Consider the following 22,379-nt stretch of genomic DNA (forward strand, 5'->3'; position numbering starts at 1 on the left):
ATGTGGAGGGACAATTCCAAGGCCGACCACCTCCCTTGGGTTTGTATACTCCCTGTGTGAGCTCCCCGGCACAAGTCCGATGTATTGGACACCAGGTCTAATGATGGGGTCACTTCCCGAAAGGGAACCCTTTGCAGCATATTGTTTGGGTAAGACCACCATTGCAGGGAGGTAAGTATCGGGGACGGGACCATGAGAACCTTGTCCAGCCCATCGCGGGCCTGGCAGAACTGAGAGACTAGTCACAGCTGGAGGGGCCTCATAAGTAGCCTGGTGTGGCAGACCACATACGTGCATGCCGCCATGTGTTCCAGGATCTGAAGGCATGCTCTTGCCGTTGTCACCGGAAACAGCGTGACCGAGGCAATGAGATCTCGTAGGGCCTCAAACCTGCCCAGTGGGAGCAATGCTGCGGCCCTGGAGGAGTCCAGCAGTGCCCCGATGAACTCTATGCGCTGTACTGGAACTAACGTTGATTTGCTCTCGTTTACCACTAGGCCAAGAGCTTCACATGTGGACCTGAGCAGCTCCACATGGGCCTTTACCTGGGCCCGAGAGTTGCCCTTGAGAAGCCAATCGTCCAGGTATGGGAAGATCTGTACCCCTTGCTGTCTGAGGCAGGCCACCACCACGGACATGCACTTTGTGAAAACCCTAGGTGCCGTGGATAGGCCAAACAGAAGGACTGTAAACTGGTAGTGGTCTGACCCAACTAGGAAGCGGAGGAAGTACCTGTTCCCCTCGAAAATGTGAATGTGAAAATATGCGTCCTGAAGGTCCAGGGCCACGTACCAGTCCCCCAGGTCCAGGAAGGGGATAATAGAGGTCAGGGACACGATGCGGAACTTGGAATGGACCAGGAAGAGGTTGAGATCCTGCAGGTTCAGGATGGGCCTGAGACCCCCTTTTGCCTTGGGGATCAGGAAATACTGGGAGTAAAAACCCTTTCCCTGGGCCTCCGCCGACAGCCCGGACAGGAGCAGCCATGATGCCCTGAGCATGGATATGGCGGAAACCATTGAACGGGCTGCCGTATCGGCCGCTGCTTGGAGGGATGCTTTGGCCACCACCACCCCTTCCTCCACCAGACCCTTGAAGTCCTTCCTCTGCTGCTCCGGGAGGAGTGGTTCAAACTTTGGCAGAGACCCTCATAAGCTAAAGTCATATCAGCTCAGTAGGGCCTGATGATTGGCCACCCTGAGCTGGAAACTTGCAGAGGAATAAACCTTTCTACCAAAGGAGTCCAGTCTCCTGGAGTCTTTGTTTTTGGGGGTGGGTGCGGGCTGGCCCTGTCGTTCCAGGTGGTTAACCGATTCCAACACAAGAGAATTAGGTGCTGGGTGGGAATAGAGGTACTTGTGGTCCTTAGCCAGCACAAAGTACTTCCTCTCAGCCTTCTTGGAAATAGGGGCCAAGGAAGAGGGAGTTTGACACAAGGTGTTGGAAATGTTGGCTATTCCCTGGTGGAGGAGTAGGGCCATACGGCCCAGTGCCGAGGACAACAGCACATTAAAGAGTGTGTCAGATGGGCCCTCTGTCTCCTCAGCCTGCAGCTGGAGGTTGGACGCCACCCCCTTTAACAGGTCTTGATGCACCTTGAAATCCTCCTGTGGCATAACGGGCAGAGGTGCTGCTATGGCGTCGTCCAGTGCCGGAGAGAGGGCTGGCCTGGAAACATGGGCCTCTGGCAGTACTGAGGAATCAACCCCCAGGTCGGAGTCCGGGCGAGGGGCCGCCGACTCGTGACTTGTTGACTTGTCCCTCGGCTGAGATGGAGAGGCCAATGGGGCCTGGGATGCCCCAGCCACCGAACAGGTTCCCGTCTGGGTGAGCATCTGTGGCCACAATGCCCATTGGCACTACTGCCCCTGCCACGGGGCCCCTTGCCACTGTCCAAGTTGGGGCCCTGGCGGTGCCAGCTGGTCCGGCTGAGCCCCACGACCCGGTGATGGGCGGTTGGGTGCCGAGGCTGAGGTCACCGTCGAACGCACGGTCCCATAGGAGCGGCAGGAGTGATGGTGCCTGCGATGTCATCTTCCGCGGAACCGGGACCTCGACGTCCAGGATTGGTACCCGTCGAAAGTGCTGCTCCGGTACTCGCCCCGGAGCCTGGGGCTGCGATGCTCTGGTGCCGGTGAATCGCAAGGAGAGTCCCGACTGTGATGTCTGGCAGAGCAGGAACTCAAACGGAAGCGTCGACATCGATGGTGTCAGGACTGGATGCGACAGCTGCGATGCGAGGAGGAGCGTCTACAGCACCTGTGTCCACTACTGCGCAACATGGAGGGACCTCGAGACTCCTGCCCAGGCGGCGAACCGGTTAGCCTGACTGGCGTCAAGGGCGGGCGTGGGCTGTGAGATGACTGGCCACTGCACGTCGAACAAGGCAAGGAGCGGTCCTCAGAGTGGAAGCTGCGCCGCGCTGGGGAGGTCTGGTGAGCACCCAGTGGCGGCTTGCCGCGGGACCGAGGGCCTGTCATCAGTGGCGCCCCTGGTACCAGCAAACTCAAAATGTCTCGCGCAGCCTGGAGAGCCTCTGGTGTCGATGGCATCCTGACTGCTGGAGACGCACGCGCAAACGGTGCTGGGCTGCTCCACTCATCACAAGTTGGAGGCCTCGGGCCCGGGGGGCGGGGCGGGGAAATCAAGGGCTGCCCGACACGGGACCAGCCTCTTCCTTTTCCTTCCCTCGGCGCCACTGCAAGGCGGAGCTCTTCCCCTGCTTCTTGGAGGGGGAGCGGTGCCGGCTGGAGGAGGGGACTTCACCGCGCACCAAAAACGCGATACCGGGCGCCGAGTCCACTCGGCGTGCTGGAGTTAGGGCCAGTGCCGATTCCATAAGGAGAGTGCGGAGCCTGATGTCCCACTCCTTCTTAGTCCGCGGCTTGAATGACCTGCAGATCTTGCAGCGTTCTCTCAAGTGAGTTTCACCCAAGCAGCGAAGACACTCAGCATGTGGATCGCTCCTTGGCATGGAATGGTGACAGGAGCCACCCGATTTGAAGCCAGGGGCACGGGGCTTACCCCGAGCCCACTCTAACAACTAAAACTACTAACTACTAACTGCTAACACTAACTAGAGGTACTACTAAGAACATTGGAAAAGGCTGCAGCAGAACTGGAGCAAGAAGTTCTGACTACCTTCACTGGTGGCAAGAAGGACCTGAGGGTGGGGGGAGTGCACAGCTCCCCTTTTAGCGCATTATAGAGGTGCCACTCCAGGGGTCACAGCGGTGCTCCCCCACCCCCATACGGGTACTGCTAAGGGAAAAACTTCTGGCACCGGTGCACGTGGCGAGCACGCACACCTACTGTGGAATACACCTGAGCAATCACTAGAAGAAGAATTTATAGTATCTCCTTAGAAACTTACAAAAGAAACCTATTCCATACCAAACACCTCTCCCTCCACTGTGTTCATGGACAACTCACACACTCACAGGCTTGTTATTGCAGGAACGGTCATGAGAGCAGTTCCACTGGCATCTTTAGTAGGTGTGTATATTATAAATTTCTAGAGTGATTCTTGAAATGCATTACTTTTGCACTTAGCCCTTTATGTGGAGGCACAGTACCAGGAAGAACTATAAGATTTCCATCTACACTTTGAAACAGGTGTTTCTCAAACAGGCCCAGGGCAATACCTACTGGAGCAGAAACAAAAGAGCTAAAGCAGCAGCAATTCTCAGCCAGATTTACAATACTTTAGTTAGACTTACAGGTGGTTGTTCAATTTGTTTTTATGTTTTGAGGGAATATTTTTATCAGCGACCTAGAAGAAAACATAAAATCATCACTGATGAAGTCTACAGATGATGCAAAATTGGAGATGTGGTAAATAATGAAGAGGACAGGTCACGGATTCAGAGCGATCTAGATCACTTGGGAAACTGGGCTCAGGCAAACAATATGCTTCTTAATATATTTAAATGTAAATATGTACATCTAGGAATAAAGATTGTAGTCTATACTTCAGAATGGGGGACTCTTTTGGAAAGCAGTGACTCTAAAATGATTTGGGGGTCCTGGTGGATAATCAGCTCAACGTAGCTGCCACATTATTAGCCAAAAAGGCTAATATGATCCTGGGATGCATAAACAGGGGAATCTTGAGTCGGAGTAGAGAGGTTAATTTATCTCTGTATTTGGCACTCATGTGACCGCTGCTGGAATACTGTGTCCACTTCTAGTGCCCACAATTCAAGAAGAATGTTGATATATTGGAGAAGGTTCAGAGAACATCCACAAGAATGAATAGAGAATTAGGAAATATACCTTGTAGTGATAGACTCAAAGAGCTAAATCTAGTCAGCTTAGCAAAGAGAAGGATGAGGGGCAACTCAGTTGCAGTCTATAAGTGTCTACATGGGGAATAAATATTTAATAATGGGCTCTTCAATCTGGCAGAGAAAGATGTAACACAATCCAAAGGCTGGAAGTTGAAGCTAGACTAACTCATATTGGCAGTAAGGTGTACATAGGCCATTGGAACAATTTACCAATAAACATGTTGGATTCTCCTTCACTGACAATTTTAAAATCAAGATTGGATATTTTTTCTAAAAGATATGCTCTAGGAATTATTTTGGGGAAGGTCTATGGCCTTTCTTACACAGGAGGTCAGTCTAGATGATCACAATGGTCCCTTCTGGCCTTGGAATCTATCAACATGAATCTATGAGAAAGGGAATGGCTGTTACTTTGCCCATTGTGATTACTCCCAAGACAAGTTAGCTTTAGGCGACCACTTGGCCAAAAAATCAAATGATAATGTGCATACTTAGTGGCTCCTCCCATACATGCAAAGGCCTCTTGTTTTTACTCTGTTATAAACTCCTACTTCTCTTCCAGGTAGCTATGGGTGAACTGAAAATGTTCCTTTACCTTTGAAAATTATCTTCCAATTCTAATAAAAAATTCAATTTTTGCTTTGTTTTTATGAACTTATTGATGAAATACTTACATGGATATTAATCTTAGTGGTAGTCCACCCAGCACTGAGGTACTCAAAACAGTGGAGCTTAAACATTAATTAATTTGGTTGAGTGTGATCTTGTAGCTAACTCAGATTCCACAACTTTGTAGCTCCATAAATAAAACTTAAAATCATTATGCTAGCATGCCTCTTTGCAACTATCACAGGTTAGAAGAACTACTATACAGTCATTACTGGCATTGCTATGTATAGATATACAATCAGAAATCATCTAGGACTAAAACTAAAATTGTGGGATTTTTTAATTTATAAAACTCACCACAAATTACACCTCAAGACTATTGCATTCCTTTGACTTTATCCAAACCTCTTTGCCCATCCCTAATATTAAAGAACTTCCTCTTCCAAATTTTGCAATCAACTAAACTCAAATGTTTTGTGAATTTCAAAATTTTCCATTTTTGCCCACTGATGCAGTTCTCGGATTCAGGAAGTATAAAATGCAAAAGCAGTTCTTGAGATCTTTGTAGCCTAACTGGAAGCAGGAAAAGTGAGAAATATCAAGAAACAAATTCTGCTTTTAAATTTTTTCAGCCTATTTCTACAAGCCCAACAATGTTGAAAAGTTTAGGTAAGATTTTTAAAAAAAAACATGTTACCTGATAACTTTGGGTGGGACAACAGCTAACTGCTGAACTTTTGAGGTTTGCTTCTCACTTCTTAAAGTTTCATATACAGAAAAATAAATTGTATCATCAACTTTAGGTTTCAGCCATAGTATACTAGAGATTCACAGAAACAAACTTAACAAACTTGTCCCGTGTGTTCATCCACCAAAAAAACTTCTCTAGAATAACTGTCAAGAACATCCATGCAATTCACTGATTCAGAAGTCATAAATAATAAATTAATACTAACACTATTATCAATGCCTTTGGTTCTGAAAGATCTCTGATTAAAGTTAGGAGTAATCTCAGGGTGGAGACCCAGAGGAAAGTTATTTCTCTGGCTCTCTACATGCACCTGGCTAGTTCTGCTCTCTCTCATCTTCCCTCTCCCTGTTAGGGTTGACGCATGAATCCTTCCTCTCTATAGAGCTACTCCCATCTCTTGTATATCAGGCTAGGTTAATAAACCCTCTGATCACTTAAGCTTTTCCCCATGAAATAATGAAACACTGCTTCAGGAAGCTGCATACACTCTCCTACATATAGGCAGAGTGTGCAAGTAAAGCAGCTTCTCCAGTCCACATGGTAGAGACTGGAGTGTGAAGGTATTTTAATTTTATTCTCATGTCGTTAAATGGTATTTTGGGACTGGACAGCCCTCTAATATCATTTTGGGAAACATGAGGGTGTACCCATCCCATTTGGCAGAGTAGGTGCCCTTTCTGCAATGACATTATTTGGGGAAAAGATATGTCCTCTCTTGAACTATTGCTTTGAGAAGTGGGACCTCCACTCCTAAAGAGTATTTTGGCAGATGAAGCCTCTCCCCAACAACAGCTTTAATAATAATCAAAACAGCTTTTCTTTCTCTTCTTCCCCAGCCCCACCCCACAAGAGAGGTGGCTCTTGGTTCCCCTACTTTCCCTTCCCGCAGCAGGAGATGCTTTAGGCCTGAAGATCTCATTGTTCATACCTTCCCCAGGAGCAGCTCCCCTTTTGTTTCTGGGAACCCACGCAGATGGCATCAGCCAAGGCTTCAAGACTATACTCCATGTACATGTTCTCAGGCTGTCCCCTACTCTGCTCACTCCAGCATTGCTAAAAATAGCAGTGTAGCTGCAACAGCACGGACTGTACATACTATGACAAAGCTACCAAGCCTGTATTGGTGGATCCCACACTTCCAGGCGGATTCAGTGGCCTCAGAAGCTTGCTAATGACCTCAATATGACCTCCCTTTTTCAGTATAGCAGCAAAGGTCACAGCTTATTGAGCTTCTTTCATCACAGGCCAGTATGGGAGGTGGGAAGGTGGAATACTCAGTCTCTGTTGCTCCTTAGAGCTCAGTAGGTGCAGTTTGGGCTCCTGTTTGGAGGAAAGTCTGCTTCCCCTCTCAAGGGGATCTCTGTAAAGCATGGCGGGGAGGGGGGAACCTGGGCCCACCCCCTATGCTGGGTTCCAGCCCAGGGATCCTAATGGTAGCAGCTGTTGGCGGTTTTCCCCTCACCACTGACACTACTTTGATTCCCTGGGCCACTTCCCTGTGGTCCCCTTTTCTTAGCTTCACCCTTCCCTCAGGATTCAGCAATGCTTCCTCTCCTCCAGCTCCTTTCACCTGGGCTTCCCACCAAGGGGTCTGGAAAGGAAAGCTTTTAAGCAGTATGAGTGAGACCTTGATTGGTTCCAGCTGTCTCCATTAGCCTAACAGCCTTAACTTACCCTTTGCCAGTTAATTGGGGCCAGGTGCCGGCATTAGCCAAACAACCTTAACTGGTTAATTGGCATCGGGTGTCTTGATTAGCCTGGAGTAGCCTTTGTTTGGCTATCCAGGGAACAGGGACCTGCTCATTCTGAAGCTGATATACCTGCCTTTTACTAGTGTCTTATATCCTTCTGGTCTGAGTCTGTCACAATACTCAGCCGGGGACCCTGGGTATGTACTCAAGTTGTGAGTCTATGCTGAATGTATGCTGGCGCATCTTATCTACTATTTTTAGGAAAGCTAGTGTGGGTAAAACTAGCGTGAGTATGTCTACCCAAGCTGCAATAACACCTTAGATTTCAGGGTAGATAAACCCATACTAGGGACTTCAGAACACCAGTCTGAGATATTTACTTGTCATAACCACATATTTTGGAACAAAATTCTATAAGAAATTAATAATATAGATAGACTCCTCATGGCACAGGAATTTTTAACACATTATTTTAAAAAGTAAATATAAATTGACAGTCCCTTTAAAATAGGGTGGCCACTGATGTATCCCTAGAATATAGGGCATCCCCTCAGCTGCATGAACTTCTGGAATGGTGCCTGATCTTACTCGCCAGTGTGACCTGTCACTCTGCATAGTGGACACCATTCTGCTGAGTGCCCTGTCCCACCCCTGCCGGCAACCTCACCTGCATGGTATGTGTGGGTCACTCCCGTGAGGGCAGAGCAACACACTGAAAAATGGCATCCTCCAGGATACCAGACAAAACCCTCTCTGTGGTTTTATATTGGTACTGGAGAGGTACAAACCTTACAAAAACAGAACTGTCTGGCTAAAAACCAGATGAATAACCTGCTTTAAAATGATCCATTGTCGAGTTTTTAGCCAGCAGAGATAGCTGGAGAATTTTGATGAAAAACAGACACATTTTTGGTGCCAATATTTGCAGATTTTGGTGTGGTTTATGACTAACTCTGTTATTCAATTCTTTCCCTATTGCCACTGTCTTGCCCATCCAAATACCCAGTCATCGCCCACATTCTTCCCCCTCAGTGAAAACTGGAAATGCACTACATGTGAATGGTTTGCAATTAATATCAGATATATTTTAATTTTCACACTTCTACTGGACAAAGTATGAAATAAAGTAAGAGCTCTTGGTGCCTAAACTGGACTACATTCTATACATTATACACATGCATTTGATTTCCATGTCAAAGTCTGAGACCACAAGTCCACTGCATTCCCCATGTAATTTAGTTCACAGAATTACATTCGTGTTGGCCTTGAAAGATATTGCTGTAATTGTAAAAAATTAGTAAAACAAAATAAAGCATTTTGACCTGGACAATTATACTGAGTCACTACACTTAAATTTTACTTCATTTACACGTGCTGTAGAGACTTGATCCTGCAAGCTACTGAGCATTGTGGCCCAAAGCAGAAGAGTAGTCCATTGACTTTGAAAATGTGCTTACATACATAACTGGGTGGGACCACAGAACACACCAATTTGCAGGATCAAGTCCTATGCTACAGTCTTAAAGGGTAAGTACTTCAGTGTAACTCCCGCCCCCCCAAAAAACCCCACCCTAACCAGAACTATCACAACATACCACTGTACATATTCTGAGTAACTTATATAGTATAGTAATTTATTTGACACTTACTGTGAAGTATAGAAAATAAAATAAAACAAAACACAAGTGACTTTTTGTAAGACAGTATATAAAATCTGGCTCTCTATCCACAATTTTGCTGAATATCAAATTTCCAAAACTGCTTGCTCAGCATAGTTATTAAGATGAAGAGAAATAGTAACAGGGAGACTATGAAGAAAAAATAAATTAACCTCATTCTCATTACATTAAATATAATAATATATACTACATCCAAATTTGCTCTCAAACAGACATATCCAGAGTAACTCTACTAATTAAAATTGAATTACTCTGGATTTACATCAGTGTAATTGATATGAGAATTTAGCCCTTCATTTCGACAGTTGTTGTTTTTACACTTAATTCTAAATTCCATATAACTAATTAGCAGATGTGAGAAAACCTTATAAAATTTTCATTCTCTTTCTCCTCACATTTAAATTTTTGGCTTTGGACTCAAATGTAGAGGCTTAGCAATAATACTGTTGCTCTGATGCTTTGAACTTACTAAAAGCAGAGATCTAGGAATACCAGCTACAGATTAAGTGACAAACTAGTATAGTAATATATTTGCTCTCTTTCTCCACACATCTGACAACCATTTTTCACAAATAGGACCACTCATGTAGCAAAATATGAAACCACCTTCTGATTATTGTTTAACAGTCTGTTGCCAAATTCAGCTGTCGTTTCACTGGCATAACATGATCTACATTAGCCCCCTTTGTGTTGAACCACATAATTGATTAATATGGGTTGCTGGGGTTTTTTGTTTTTTTGCAGCTTGTATGTATTTAACAACAAATTTAATTCAAACTCTAGTAATTTATCCTCCTTTTTGATAACTACCATTTTATGAGATCTGTAAAGATGTTCTGGTCTGATTTATTTGCCAAACTGCTTTTAGTTCAAGTGATTAATAATTATAGTCTTCCCAAATTTTATTTTCTTCCAGGAAGAATTCCGCCATAGTTCTTTCACAGAACATTACTTTTTATGCTACCAATTGTTATGAAAGCCATTCTTTTAAAAATCAAGCTGAGGATATGGTTCATAACTTCAAGTTACTCAGTTTTCAAGAACAGCTTTCACATTCTCATTTACTTTAGGATTTATGGGAAAATAATATGACACAGGTATGAAGTTATGTTTCTGATTTACAAAGTATATAATTATAAGCATTAGTATAAAATACATCCATAATTATATGCATTATACCTATAATCAGAGAACAACAATAATATAATTATATGAAGGAAAATTATTCAAAAACAATGTCAAGAGTTCAAACTGATGTTTGATCTGCTTTAAAATTGCTATGATTATAGAAAGCCTCCACATTCTCCATATCTAGTGGTATATTTCAGTTCCAGGTTATGCAAGCTTTTCCTGAAGCAAAGAGGCTAACCGTCCTCTTGGGCTGTGATTGTGATGGCACATGGTGCCACAAATGGCCCACAGCCAGCGCACACACCCAGCAGTGAGCAGTGTTGGTGAGAAAAGGGGAGCATTGTCTGAGTACCTCAATGAGCCAATTCAGTGCATCTCTTGGGCAACCTCTGCTGGTGAAGCTGTTATAGAAACCTGGCTTATAAATTAAAGCCTCTTTCCATTACAAGTATCCCCAGTGGAGGATTGTGATGAAAACAACAGAGCTGCCCTTCTGGGAGGATGACTCCCACCCCCTACATGCTCTCTAAGGCCAACAGTGTCAGCTGTTTATTCCCAAGCCAGATTGTGACGGATCCAGACGATTGACAAAAGACTCCTGGAACTTGAATCTACTGCCTTCATGATGATCATGGCCAAAAATGAAGCTGCAGACAGATAAATAAATTTACAGCTACAGGCTGCAACTTTACTAATTTTAAGATTAGTGAGGCAGAGGAGGAGGTGAGTTGACTTACCCTCTCACAAACTACCAGACACTAACTGGGTCCTTAGTTAGCTAAAATGGCCTCATGCTATACAACCAAGGAATGAGAGCTGGCTTCCTTAGCCAACATCCCCACTACTCAGTTCATGATTCAACACATTACTGAATCCCACCACCCTTACCTGATGAGGAGGAATGAGGGTACAGACAAGGAAAAGCTCTGTCTGCAAAGACTTGAGACCTGTAATGCCACAGAGACTAATGGGGTTTACCACTCCTTCCTGGATCCCACACTAAGGTCAAGCAGCTGGCCCCTTGAAACCTCTTACCTATGCTGGACATTGGCTGCAAGCTGCAACAGTATTTACTGACATTTATTACCTTCTTCATCCCCATTTTTGAGGGGTGAATACTATCTTCACCCACTCTGATTCCAGCCTGGTGTGAAGAAAGTGAAAAAACTCAGACACGCTGCCTATCTTGGAAAAAGAAAAAAATTCCTTTCTGGCCCCACATAGCGATCAGGTTAGAGGAAACCCAGCTCTTTATAACTACACCAGGGCTGGGCTGGCAAGGCAGCAGTCACTAGCAAGAGAGGCTGCTGTGTACCCAGAAATGCTTATGCACGTGAGGAGGGAAATAACTGGAGCCTACCAGTTCCCTCACACTCCCTGAATTGGCCAGTGGTTGACACACACAGGTAGAGATTCAAATCTGCTCTCCCCAGCACCAGCCCCTGCCTGTACATAATCCCCATGCACGTTCCAAGCAGGAGAAGAGGAAAGGTAGTGGGCAGCCCTGGTGCCAGAATACACAGCCTCATCTTCAATCAGGACCCAAGGAGTAGCCATTCCTCTGCCAGACTGATCAAACACCCCATGCCTTCCCTGATAAAATGGAAAGGGGCAATCTCCTCTCTTAACCGTAGCTTTTACAATCACAAATTACACATTGTCTAGCAATTCAATATACATTGCCACAATTTGTAATAGGAATTATAGTATTTCATGGTATGAATGAGAAATCTTGTTTCATTTCTGAAAGGGGAACAAAAAACAATGAAAGTTCCTTAATGACACTTCCTAGATTGGGTCAGTGAAATGGGTTGGTCTGGCCAGGCATTAGCCTCAAGGAGACATGCTATATCATAGTTTTTGATATAGGAGTGTGTTGTGCTGTGAATCACTTTGAAAAGTTAATGGGATTTACCAACTCTCGTTAATAGTCACCTAACATTTTTAAATGTCAGACAGAAAACTAATTTTTTGAATGTCATATGGGAATTTTTAATGAAATTGAATTTCTAATCGTCCGAAAACTGCTCAATTATTTCATCGCCATTTTGACTTTTTTATGACATCTGTTAAGGAACAGGAAAAGGTTAACTAGTAGAACAATGCTTTTGATACCTGTATTTCAAAGCTCAATCTTGAGAAAAATAGATTCAGAATAAGGAGTGTGTAATGCCTGGTGGCCAACGTGAGCTAAAAGGTAAGCTAGAGCAGTAGTCAAGTGTGAACAGATGTCAGGTACCTGGGATGTCAATCAGTATAAGAGGCAGGCTGGAGCAATAGTTGGAGTTCTTTCAGGGATCAGTAACTGGAAGATCCAAATCCAGGGACTAGGTCAGCAGGTTAGGAGGCTAGGTTGGGCAAGATGGCAAGGCAGGGCCGGGCGAGGCATCAGGGAGGCAAAGTAGGGTTGGGCGAGGCGGCAAGGCAAGGCAATGGTCTGTTGCTCAGGCAGTTTCCTCTTCCTGTTGGGGTCTTTATATAGTGCTGGTACTCAATGAGAATGCTGTCTACCCAGCCAATAAGGGGCCTGGGGCATGGCTGCTGTGGGTCTGTAGACTGTAGCACTAAATCTGTTGGTCGGGGTGGTGGTTTAGTGCACTGTGGTGGCAAAGCAGCTAAGGATCTGACTGATCTGCTACAGCGTTAAAAAACCCAAACATCAAAAGCTACTCAATCTATCCATGGTTACTTGATCAACATCTCCCAAACACTTTTGGATAAATATAGAGGTATGAATGCTTTGAGAGATGGTGATAGATAAGATTAATTATACTATTACGATCAAGGTATCTTAACCAGGTTGAACTCCACATCTACTTACTATGATTGGGATTTTCAAAGAAGCCTACAGGAGTTAGGTCTCTAAATCACACTGAAATTTTTAATGGGACTGGGTGCCTAATTCCCCAAGACTACTATGAAAATCCTAGCTTATGTGCTGTAAATCCTGAAGGAAAACAAATGGTCTCTGATTCTTTGGGCTCACAGGAACCAAAAGATGAGGCAGAGCCCATGCAAAATTTTAAACCCTTTGAGGTATTAGCTGATGATGAGAGCTCAGAAGAGTTGTTGTCATTTGAACTGTTGTCAGTCCTTTGAATGAAGTATTATCCTCTATAGGAAGACTATGGTGTGGCTTTTGTACCAAATCCTGCATCATGATATCCCCCATCCAACTTAGAATCTCACCAGGACAATTCTGAAACCACCTGCCACATATATTCTAGGTTAACTGAGGAATACCTGAACAAAATGAAACCGACATTGAAGAAGACAAAATAAATACTGAGGAAAGATACTCTGATCCAATCCCTCATAAAGAATACCTACTTGGAAACTTCAGGGATGTGGAGCTACTGAGAAAAGATTTAAAATCAACCTTAAATGCTGTTACCTACAGAACAGTGGCACTATACTTCAACATACCTGAGACTTCACCAAGTGATGGAAATATGATGCTACTAGATTTCTACATATTATACGTGTGGCTAAGTCATTCATTGAAAGTTCATCCACCACTATACATTATCTGACATGTTCTTTGTCTGTTGTTGTGATGTCTGACAATACAAGTCACTGGGGAGACAAGGTGGGTGAGGTAACATCTTTTATTGGACCAACTTAGTGAGAGAGACAAGCTTTTGAAGCCACACAGAGCTCTTCTTCAGGTCTGGGAAAAGTACTCCCAGCACCCCAGCAAAATGCCAGGTCCTTGCATTATGACCTTGACCTAGCATTTTGCTGTGGTGCTCGGAATACCTGTCCCAGACCTGAAGAACTCTGTGTGGCTCAAAAGCTTGTCTCTCTCACCAACAGGAGTCAGTTCAACAAAAGATATTACCTCACCCGCCTTGCCTCTCTAATATCATGGGACCAACATGGCTACAACTAGACTGCATAATACATGTCACTGGCTACTGAAGATGTCAGGTTTCTGTTTCTGTAACATATGTTCTCAGTTGATTTCAGATACTACCAATGGTTTTATTTTCTAGTACTTATTTTCAACTGGTAAAACAATTTCTAAAGTAGCTTTAAATAAACCTTTAAGAAATGCATATACATATGTGTATTTAGTAGTGAAAAATATCTATTAAGCAATTACCATACATACTAATTTGGATTTTGTAATTTTTGCAAATTTTCATTATATTAAATATACTGCACTGGTCTAAAATTATTACTAGGGAAAATTATGAGAATAATTTCTTGAAATAGTTAATTAACTTTTTCCATATAAAATGTGTCTTAACAACACATATATCATATCTAGTATTTAAAAAATTGTTCCTAACTATTTATTGTCAGACAGTTCCCTCTGTGGTGGGGCAGATTCTAACCCCAGTCTGGAAGAGGTTAAAGAGATCCTCTGGGCACAATAAGCCTCAACCTGGTGCACCTGTGAGGCTTGTCAAGCCTGGAGATAGGCAGATCTTTAAAAGGGAGGGTCTCTCTCAGTGCAGGGCAGCACTCTGAAGGAGCAGGACTCCCCAGCCTCTGGCTGTCATACAGGGAAAAGACTTGAGAGCTTTGGCTGCCCAGGCCCTCTCAGAATGGAGAAAGATCAGTACGTTTCCATTTTCTTTTTCCTCTCTTTGGGTTCCTGAAGGCTGAAGGAGCATACTGACTTTGTTTGGACTGCTTTAATTCTCTGCCTGCCCACCTGCCCTAACAGGCGACACCTTGAGCAGCACTAAGGGCTGTGCTCTGCACTCAAACAGGAAGCATTGCCCACCCTTCTCCCTAAAGGGATGCTAGAGAGGTGTAGCATACTACACCTCCCACAAAAATTGGACTTGATTTTTTGTTGGTAATAATGAAAGATGATTACAGGTAAATGTTATATTAATCAGACAGTTATTTACCTTGTAAGTAATTCTGTATACTATGTAAGCTGAGGTCTTATGGTTGTCATATAGATAACCTCAGCCACTTATTTCTAGAGTGACCAGACATCCCATTTTTAAAGGGACAGTCCCCTATTTAAGCCCTCCTGTTGGTGTCCTGACTTTTTCTTTAAAAATAGCAAATTGTTCCATATTTTCTGTCTCTGCCACATCAGTACCGGCGGCTGCCCACCCACCAGCGGTGAGTCGGGGGGTATCCAGTGTCCGAAGACGGGGGTGGGTGTGCAAGTCTGGTGGCGGAGCAAAGCTACGGTGTGTGGGGCCAGCCGCTCCCCCTGCTGGTCCATTAGCGCAGTCCCTGCTGTGTGCTGGCTCCCGGCTAGCAGGGCCCCATTCCCCCTACTGTTTCCAGCTGGCACTGGCTGCGAGCTAGCACTGGCGGTGGCTGGTGAGTGCGGGCAGGTGCCTGATTGTGTCGCCTCTGCTGCCCACCCATTGGCCCTTTACATGTGCCCCTTCTAGCTGTCCTCTCCCTGTTTTGCCCCTTCACCCCCTCCAACCCCACTGCTCCTTCATAGCCCCTCCAGTGGGGCGAGTCCCCCTCCTTGCGCTGTGTGGAGAACCAGTCCTCAGTCAGAGTGCTCAGCTTGCCAGCAGGCTCCTTCCTTCCCAGCTGGGCTGGCATTGTCCCAGCTGGGCTGGCATCCCAGAAAAGCCCAAGACCCTCCGGGCCCAGGGCACTGGCCAGGACGAGCTGAGCCCTGCATTTGCCAAAGCCCCGCATAGCACTGGCATGGGAAAGCCTCTTCACCCCCCAGCTAAGCTCTGGAGTGGCGTGGGGGTGGGGGGAAAGTGGGCTCCAGAGCAGCCCCCTGGGGCGGGGACTTAGCACCCTCTTCAGACATACCTCTGCCCCCAGGGAGCGAGGGGGTTCTTCCTTCCCCTGCTGAGCCACCTCTCTGGCTCAGTGTGCTGAAGCCCCTGAAGTCAGGTTCCCTGGGATCTGGTGCACAACGCATCCTTAGGGCTTAACCCCTTCCTGCTTGTGCTGTAACTGGGGGACCGGAGGCGCCTGGGTTATGGAGGTGTTAGCTGCCTTTCGACACTGTGCAGGCAGGAAGGAACAAGCTGCTCCCAGCCACAGGGGAGCAGGGATGGGGGGAGGAAGGGGTGAAGAGATGAGCTCTGCAAAGACATGGGCCAGGTCATCCCTGCTCCCCCTCCTCTGCGACTGGAAGCAGCTCCTGTCCCTTCCATCCCGCACAGTACCGAAAGGCTGCTGCTGGCCGCATTCTGGTGTGAACACTGGCAGAAATCTGGGGAGGGAGAACATGTGACCTGCATACCTCCACCGCTCACATGTTGCCTCAGGAAGACATGGCGCCAGGTACCAGGAGAGGCAGGTCTGTCCCAGGGGCCCAGCCAGGAATAGAGGGTGGAGAGCGCCGGGCAGGAAGGGTTGGGTCAGTCAGACACCCCCCCGTGTAAGAGAGGTATATGGGGGTTTGTGTGTGTGTGTGACCTCTCCCCTTTAAAGCCTTAAAGATAAGAAAGTAAATAAAAAGAATCGAACTATGCACTGTTTCTTTTTAACAGGGGCGCAGTCAGCTTGATGTTACTTTGAACATTTGTACTGCATAGTTCTAATTGATTGCTGTTGAACCCTCTTGAATACGAGTAATTTTACCAGGTGTCCCATATTCAGCATAGGGAAATATGGTCACCCTACTTATTTCTGCTTAAGTAGTGGGGATGGACTAGGATGAATTAAGGGGAGGGCACTGTATGTAAACGTTAGGATACAAAGAGAGCAAGCTTTCACTTCACAATTTCTTTCATTTACTTTGAGCCAAATTCTGAGGTGTTTATTTAGGTTTTACTGAATCCTTATTCAGGCAAACTCCCACTTAAGTAAAGGAGAATTTTACTGAAAAAATACTAAGTAGCAACCTCAGGATTTGGCAGCGGGGTGGTTTTGTTTTTGTTTTTTTAATAAAAATTACGTTTAGTACAGAGTGGAAGCCAGATTTATTTTCTGCAGTTGGACAACTTGTGCTGAAAGACAGCCTCTCCTCTTATTCTATAGTGAAGCTGCTGGTTGCAAGTTTGTATTGTTTTTACAAAATAATGAAGAATTAAGAGAAAGGCAGCTTCTTTTATTTAGAACTATTATCCTGCTGCTGCATTGTTAAATGTATCGTGTAGCTTTTAAACTCCCTCAACATAGTCAAAGTTTTCTTTTTTCCCTTATAGCAGCTCACTGGCTTTTAATATTTTAACAGAACATTTTCAAAATTGCATAAGAAATGCATATGGAAATCACATCAAAAGAAAATGGATTTTTTGCCCACTTCTCCCTAAACAGTTTTTTTTCCTAGTTGCCAACGGAGTGCAAAGTTTTGCATATTAAAACAATAACTTTTTCTCCCAGCTGCAGAATATCTGTTAAGCATCCTATTTAAATAAAGAATGACTAAACCCACTGAAGTGAGATTATGGTTGGAAAAATTACTGGAAAAATGGCAGGTTGTTATTGAGTTTGTCTGCTTCCATTAAGTTATCCAAGTTACCCCTGGTTTATTGACAAAACCAGGATTTTACTATTGTCAGCAGTGACAAGCCAATAGAACTGAAAAAGAACAACACTTTAGAACTGTATGAAACTCACTGGCTTCACTTTGCAGGGATTCACTGGTTTTGATCCATATGGCTACACAAACCTTGAGTTACACTTAGAATTTTGGGTTCAGATGCATCTTAAATCTGAAAGTGACATTCAGCTAAAAGATGTCTGTTTTACTGTATCAACAGTGTGAAACTGCAAATATCACATGATTTGATCCAAAATCTTAAATCTGCCTGAAAGGTCTGTAAACATTTTAAATAAACAGGTCTGAATTTAAAAGGTGAGATGCTCAGACGTCACAACTCAGTCACTAGCAACCCTTAGTACAACCGTCCTCCCTCTTCTCCAAGATTTTCTGAAAATCATTTTCTGCCACTGAACAATATACAAGTTCACATTGATAATGGAGTGTTTCAGAGGGAGAATGACAAACACTAAAAGTGATAAATGATTAAAGCCATTTTAAATATTTTACAAAATATACATAGGCAAGACACATGTAGCCCTATTTTTCAACTCCTTCATTAAAGCAAATGGTTGACTTCATTGTCACTATAAAACTCTTGCTTTAAGTTGCAACCTGCACAGAGCTACACAGTCGGTAACGCTAAGTCCACCCAGCAATAGTACAGTTTCTAGTCTCATCCAATATTCATTTCATTTTTCAGGCTATTTTGTGTACCTCTGCATTGCCTATAATCACGATGCATTCAAGACTGTCTTAGGCAATGATATGAAACTGTTCTTTTTGCTTATTTTTAAAGTGCTGAATTCATGATGCAAGTCACCATATACCCAGAAATGAAATTACTAAATACTAATTATTTAACGAACAAGTCAGGAGAAGGGAGTATGGCTGGGAGGGAGGGGGACCTGAATTCTAATTGTATGAAGCCAAACCACAGTATCAGTTCTATATTTTTCTAGGGAAAGCTTCCTGCAGCAAAGCAGTGCAACTGTTATTCTATTCATAGAACTCATCAGCATCCATTACAAAAGCCAATTTTTCTCATTTGCTTACAAACCACACAGAAAGTAGCTCTTCTAGATGATAAAATGAATATTCTTCTAAAGAAGTTGAGAAAAACATTAGCCACGGAAAAACAAAAGCACATCACTAAAATATTTAATTCAAAGGCAAAAAATGCAGACAAAAATAAATCTATGCAGGCTAATCTCAGTATCATTATATCAGAAATGCTAAATAATGAACTATTCAAGCTTTACATATTTAAATGGTTTATAAAATACAAGCCATTTTATTCAATGAAACAGTGTAATAATTCTTCCAAGCTGATTAATAACATTTTATTATGTTTTTGATGGTTAAAGGAAATATTTACCTAATAATCCAAAAATTGATTAAGCAATTTAAAAAAAATTCATGAAAGCCTAAGCTTACTAATAGTGTGCATTGTGCAAGGGTGGAAGGCAATGAAAATAGATTTGTCCTGTTCTGCATAGCTCTAGTACAAAAGCTGGTTGAAGTTTTGTATTGAATCCAGCTCTATCTGAGTGCCAATGTGGGAAACAGATTACAGCAGAATAAAAACCACATGAGAAAGTGTGTGAAAGATGGTAGTTAATGAATGGTTATAAATAAATGTTTAAAGTTAGCAAACGAGGGCTTATTTTTAGTTTACATTACTGAATTTAAATGAAGCCCCAGAATATTGGGTATTTTTAGCCCAAAAGGTGAACTTGTGTGGTCTCTTTATAAATTTGTACAATATTCCATACAGTGGAAGTTATATATACTGTTAATGCAATGCCACAAAACTAAACCTTGAAAACTATCTTACCAGAGCTGCACATTTCACATCCAGGGTTCTTTCAGGTGCACAAGGTACACTATTAATCTCCAAGGAAAACCACACTTTGCAACATGAAGCATTTCCTCCTGCGTCAAACAAAATAGAAAAGAGTGTTTTTTACACATCTGTTCTGGAGACAATGTGTGAAATCTTAGCCCCATTCAACTCAATGGAAGTTTTGAATTAAGTGTGGCCAGGATTTCACCTATTAATATTTGTAATTAAACTGAGGCATCATTCCAAGAAAATCACAAACCAGTATAAGTATTGCCAATCCATTGCATTCCTTGTTACTGTATCTTGATTCAATTTGGTAATATGATTAACAGATGTAATCTGAACTGAAATATCACTTTTAAAAATTAACTTATGCAGAAAATAGCTAAAAAGTGTCAGACTATGTGCATTGCTTAAACACAATCCAAGAATAATTAGAATAATCTTTGCATTAAAAGGCTGTTCTACTGTATTAAACAAAAGTATTAAAGAACAAAAAACACCTAGAATAAAATTTTTACCTTAGCAGGGACAGTCCTCCCTTGCAAAGTCTACACAGCATATTTTGTTTCACTGTTGCATCAGATTTTGCCTCAAGTTTTCAAACAAGGTGACCTTAGTTTTAAGTCTTGTGACAAGGTTTAAATCAGAGACATTAGCACCTGTCAAATGTATGCATCAAAACATTCCACTATAGGAATTGCCATATTGGGTCAGACCAATCATCTAGACAGTTTTCTTTCTCTGACATTGGCCAGTACCACGTTTTGCAGAGAAAGATGCACGGAACTCTGCAGTAGGCAGTTATGGAAAAAAATGGCCATAGGAAAATATTCTTCCGAAACCCCGTTAAATAGAGTTTGGCCTATTTTCTGAAATATGATGGTTTATATCACATCTAAATCTTTTGTATCTCTCCTCCTACATAGTCCAGAAGGGAGCAAAGAGAGAGAATTAGGCGTTCTGCTGCTATCTAGAAGAGAAACAAACAGCACCAGAGTCTTGGAAGCGGTCTTCCTGCACAATCAGGAGGAGGAAAAAAACTATTGATTATCTCTTGGTTCCCATATTAGAGATCACTTAGCAACTATAAATATTAGAAACTTGATTTAAAAAATAGGAACAAATTCTGCAGAAATTGATGGGTTAAAAGGACAACACATTTACAAGGACAGCTTGATGCTCACCACTGTTAAGTGGACAAGTGATTTGTTAAATCCTGCTTGGCGTGTACTATGCTGCTAAGGCCAGCAACAGGAGAGTGGATCCTTCCATCAACTATTGCAAGCAAGGTCAAGCACTGCCCCAACTCTGCATCTGAAGTGATTGGCAGTAGAAAGGCCCACACTCCCCACTGAAGATGTTTTTTATAAATGCATGGAGTTTAAGGCCAGAAGTGACCCATAGATAAGCTAACCCAATCTGTATATCTCAGGCCATTAAATTTCACCTAATCATCCCTATATTGAGCTCATTAGCTTGTGTTTGTCTATAGGATATCTTCTAGAAAGGCATCCAGTCTCAATCTGAAGCCTTCAAGAGATGGAGAATCCACCACTTATCTTGGTAATTTGTCCCAATGGTTAATCACATTGACTGTTAACAATTTGTGCCTCATTTCTAATAGAAATGTCTCTTCCTTCAGATTCCAGACATTGGATCTTGTTATGCCTTTCTCTGAGAGCTTAAAGTGCTCTCTAATAACTGGTATTTTCATCCTGTGAAGGTACTTATACACTGTAACTAAGTCATCACCCAATCTTCTTTTTTGTAAATGAAACATATTGAGCTCTTTAAATCTCTCACTATCAGGCATTTTCTTCAGCACTTGCATCATTTTCATGGCCTTTTCCTGCACTCTCCAAGTTTTTGATAGCCTTTTTAAAATGTTGATACCAGAACAGTACGCAGCAATCCAGTATCAGTCTCACCAATGCTATATGCATAGGCAAAATCAATGTCCTAATCCTACTCACTACTCCTCTGTATATACATCAAAGGATCACATTAGCCTTTTTTACCAGAGCATTGCAGTAGGAGCTCATGTTGAGTTGCCTGTCCACTCCAACCCCTAGATCCTTTTCAGAGTCATTGCTTTCTACAATACTGTTCCCCATTCTGTATGTATGTCTTGTTCCTTGATATATAAGTTTGCACTTGGATGTACTAACACATGTTTTGTTTGAAGGGACCCAGCTTCCAAGCAGTCCAGATAGGTCTGTATGTCTCCTCGTTCTCATGATGTTGTAGCAATCAGGCAAGGTACTAACAAACTTCAACAGGACTTTATTTTTAAAGTGGAAACCTCTTTACCAAGCTGCTGCTGCACCCTCGGTACCTCTCACTCTGCCTTCTCAACTCCCCCCGCACCTTCCTGTTTCCTGTCCTTTCAGACTCCCAACAGCCAGTGCTCCCAGTTCTAATAATTACAAGCAGCATCTAAACACTACACATGATTAATTTGGGATAGGGACTCCATCTATCTTCATGTCAATCACAAATTTAATCAGTAGTGACTTTATATTTATGCTGAGATTACTGAGAAAATGTGGAATGATGCTGGGTCTAGAACTGATCCCTGTGGAACTCCATTAGAAACATCCCTATTCTATTATGATTCCCCTCTGACTACTTTTTGAGATATTTCAGTGAGCAAGTTCTTCATACATTTAATATGTGCTCTATTAATACTGCATAGGGATAATTTTTAAAAATCAGAATAACAGTCAAACACTTCCTAAAAGTGTAAATATATTAAATGTATGTAGTTACTTTTACCAACCAAACTTGTCATCTCAACTAATAAAATAAGGTTTGACAAGACCTATTTTTTCATAAACTCTTGCTGTCATTAATTATTTTTCTATCCTTTACAGTTGAATCCTGTTTAGCTTTTCCATTGTTTTGCCTGGGATTGGCTAACTGGCCTATATTTACCCAGGTCA

At 43.1% G+C, this 22,379-nt stretch overlaps 1 protein-coding gene and 1 long non-coding RNA gene across 2 annotated transcripts in view; both read right to left on the minus strand.

Moving 5' to 3' along the window:
- Nucleotides 1-22,379, minus strand: part of CFAP47 (cilia and flagella associated protein 47) — a 642,446-nt gene that overhangs the window by 168,438 nt on the left and 451,629 nt on the right. The window contains exon 51 of the mRNA XM_037902107.2: nt 19,426-19,523. Within this exon, the coding sequence (XP_037758035.1) occupies nt 19,426-19,523 (98 nt within the window). The remainder of the gene's footprint in view (nt 1-19,425; nt 19,524-22,379) is intronic.
- LOC122464053 lies at nt 951-7,214 on the minus strand. The gene is made up of 3 exons (XR_006287900.1): nt 6,578-7,214; nt 5,596-5,655; nt 951-2,894 (listed from the first exon to the last, which is right to left on the minus strand). It is a non-coding gene; the product is annotated as an uncharacterized LOC122464053 (long non-coding RNA).

The sequence above is a fragment of the Chelonia mydas genome, chromosome 1, assembly GCF_015237465.2.
Source record: "Chelonia mydas isolate rCheMyd1 chromosome 1, rCheMyd1.pri.v2, whole genome shotgun sequence".
NCBI classification, from domain to species: Eukaryota; Metazoa; Chordata; order Testudines; family Cheloniidae; genus Chelonia; species Chelonia mydas.